The 2,500-nt window shown below is 38.9% G+C and overlaps 1 protein-coding gene across 3 annotated transcripts in view; it reads left to right on the forward strand.

Moving 5' to 3' along the window:
* The window catches only part of LOC119596068 (arrestin domain-containing protein 4-like), a 99,867-nt gene that overhangs the window by 1,463 nt on the left and 95,904 nt on the right, over positions 1-2,500 (forward strand). For all 3 annotated transcript variants that reach the window (XM_037945183.1, XM_037945185.1, XM_037945184.1), the window contains exon 2: positions 502-801. In XM_037945183.1, coding sequence (XP_037801111.1) covers positions 681-801 — 121 coding nt within the window. In that variant the 5' untranslated portion in view covers positions 502-680. The remainder of the gene's footprint in view (positions 1-501; positions 802-2,500) is intronic.

A 2,500-nucleotide genomic window follows, 5' to 3' on the forward strand; every position in this document is an offset into this window, starting at 1 on the left:
GAGGAACTGTGACTATCGAATTTACTTAGCATATACAGAATGTGAATATTCCCACGTAATATGTATTATTTTACATAACACGGGTACAGTCATCTGGGAACTTGATTTTTTAGGTGACTGTTCTCTTATCACAACTGACAATGCAGTGGGAAAAAATCTTGTCATATAACGTTATCTAAGTTTTGAAAAAAGTAAAATTCCATAGACGACTAGACCTAATATTTAAAGGCTATTCGTCCACGAATTAAAAAAGCATAAATGTTACTCAGATATCGATTTTTTTTCAAATGAAGTATGAGGTATTTTCGTGCGTGAAAAAAAAAAACAGATAAATCGACTTGTGCTGAAAGAAAACATGAGAGCGCACCCATCGGCACTACCCGGTTGGCATCTGGTCTTGACACCCTTAGCGTGATTGACCTTAACACTCCGCGACCTCGTTTGTGTGTACCGAGGCTCCTGCCGGAAACCCATCATTTCTCATCTTTGTTTGTTACGCAGGTTAACTTGAGTGCTTTGTAAAGACGCCATTACGCCAAATCGGAATATTATACAATAGGTAAAAAATAAAGATTCTGGAGCGCAGACGGTGTTCCCAGGAGCGGCGGCGAGGGAGAAGGAAGTGAAGCCAAGCCAGGCGTAAGAGGAAAAAGGAAACGCAGGACGGAAACGGAGGAAAGATGGCGCGGAAACTACAAAAGTTCATAATCCTCTTCGACAACCCGAACCTGTTGTATTTCCCCGGACACTTCATCTCCGGGAGAGTCATCGTGGAACTGGAGGAAGACACGTCTGTTTTAGGTGAGTTGCACAGCACGTAGGCCTATGTGCATGAAATGAAACTAGCGTTTCGAGTACACCGGTTTCTCTTCAGACGGTAAAATGGTAGTGGTAATGTGACCAGTTTCTGTAATATCGTTTAAAGAGGAGAATGATATTACTCGAAACGTGGTGGTTGAGTTTTTTTCTTTGCTAGTGTGGCTGTTTTTATAAACTTTGCTGGGTTTTATGTGCCTGTTGTTTATTGTATTATGATTTTGTACATATTGTCTTTTCGATGTGATGCCTCATAGCCATTTTATTTATTATTTTTTTACTTATCACTCTTCTTTCATTAGCCAACTACCTTTTTCTTTCCTTTTCCTATTTTTCTGTTAATGATAGTCTTCAAGAAGAACCTCATTACCATTTATATATTCTGCATAGTTTGATTTTATCATAACAATATCACCCTATTGTTTGCTATTGTATATTATTCTCGTGGTTTTCCCTTGAACTCCATTCTTTCGTTTTGGGATTCGGTCGCCTTCGTGAAAACGCTTTATATATTTTTGGCTTTCTAAAGATTATATAACGGATTTCTCAAAGCAAACATTTACCAACGAAATTAATTAAGCTGTTATTTAGAGACACAACTTACTACCACTTGTCGAATATTGTTTGCCCTTAATAGGTAGCACCTCAGCCTACTTTTTTAGAGTGTAACTTATAAATAGTGGCAAATTTATAGGCTGATCTTTCCTTCAAAACCAAATGTTTTATTGACTTTCTAGAAACATTTTAAAATAATAGTTTTACATAGGCCTAATTAGCAGAGCATTGTAGACTTCCCAGAAGTTCGAAATGAATACAAAGAAGAGGAAGTGTCACTTATTCGTGGTAGGGGATTCTTTAGGTAGCAGAGCCTCTGGTCGCGTGTGAGGTGACGGGCAGGTGAGTTTCTCGCCGGGGGTTTGTCCAGTGCGTTATCTGGACTCGAGATCAGCGTCCTAAATGCCACGACAGTCAGCCAGCCAGCCCGCTAAATATAACTTGGGGGATGTGGGTGCAGCAGGTGACTGTGGGACGTGACTCTCCACACTCTGGCTTCGGTAAATGTTGTTTGACCATTCTGTTTAGCCTCCACCTTGAAACTCCTTTTGTATAATTTCTTTTTTGTTGCTTGTTGGAATTCAGTTGTTCAAGCAGTGGATAAGGACTTGTAATCAGTCACGTATCTCCTAAAGCTTTGAAATATCGACTGCTTACCCGTTGTAAATTTTACAAGTACTTTTGTTTGACTTAAGATTAGACCTACATATATTAAGCTAAACGCAGCATTAAAATGAAGAACTTTATTGAATCTTGGAGAATTAACAAGATCCCCAAAAGAAGAGGAAAACTTGTTAAAAAGATCTGAAACTAAATTCTAGGGACTTGCGTCTGAAAATTCTTTTGCGTGAACGTCTGTGCTTAGAGAAGGTAAATCAGTGCCATTATTTATACGAAATTAAGCTGAAATATGAATAGATTGCCAGATACTTTAAAAAAGGCTTTACCTTGAGTCTCAATATTCGTTTAACTTCGCATCCGGTCTTACCACAGAACACATGCTTGTCATAGCGCTTCACCATCACACTATGTATGTACGAACGGTCATCATTATTGACACCATCATTATTCAGCCTTTCGTTCGAACGTGACCGTTGCTACATCTGTTATCATATATGACTGGCGCAAC

This window comes from Penaeus monodon, chromosome 37 (assembly GCF_015228065.2).
Source record: "Penaeus monodon isolate SGIC_2016 chromosome 37, NSTDA_Pmon_1, whole genome shotgun sequence".
Lineage (NCBI taxonomy): Eukaryota > Metazoa > Arthropoda > Malacostraca > Decapoda > Penaeidae > Penaeus > Penaeus monodon.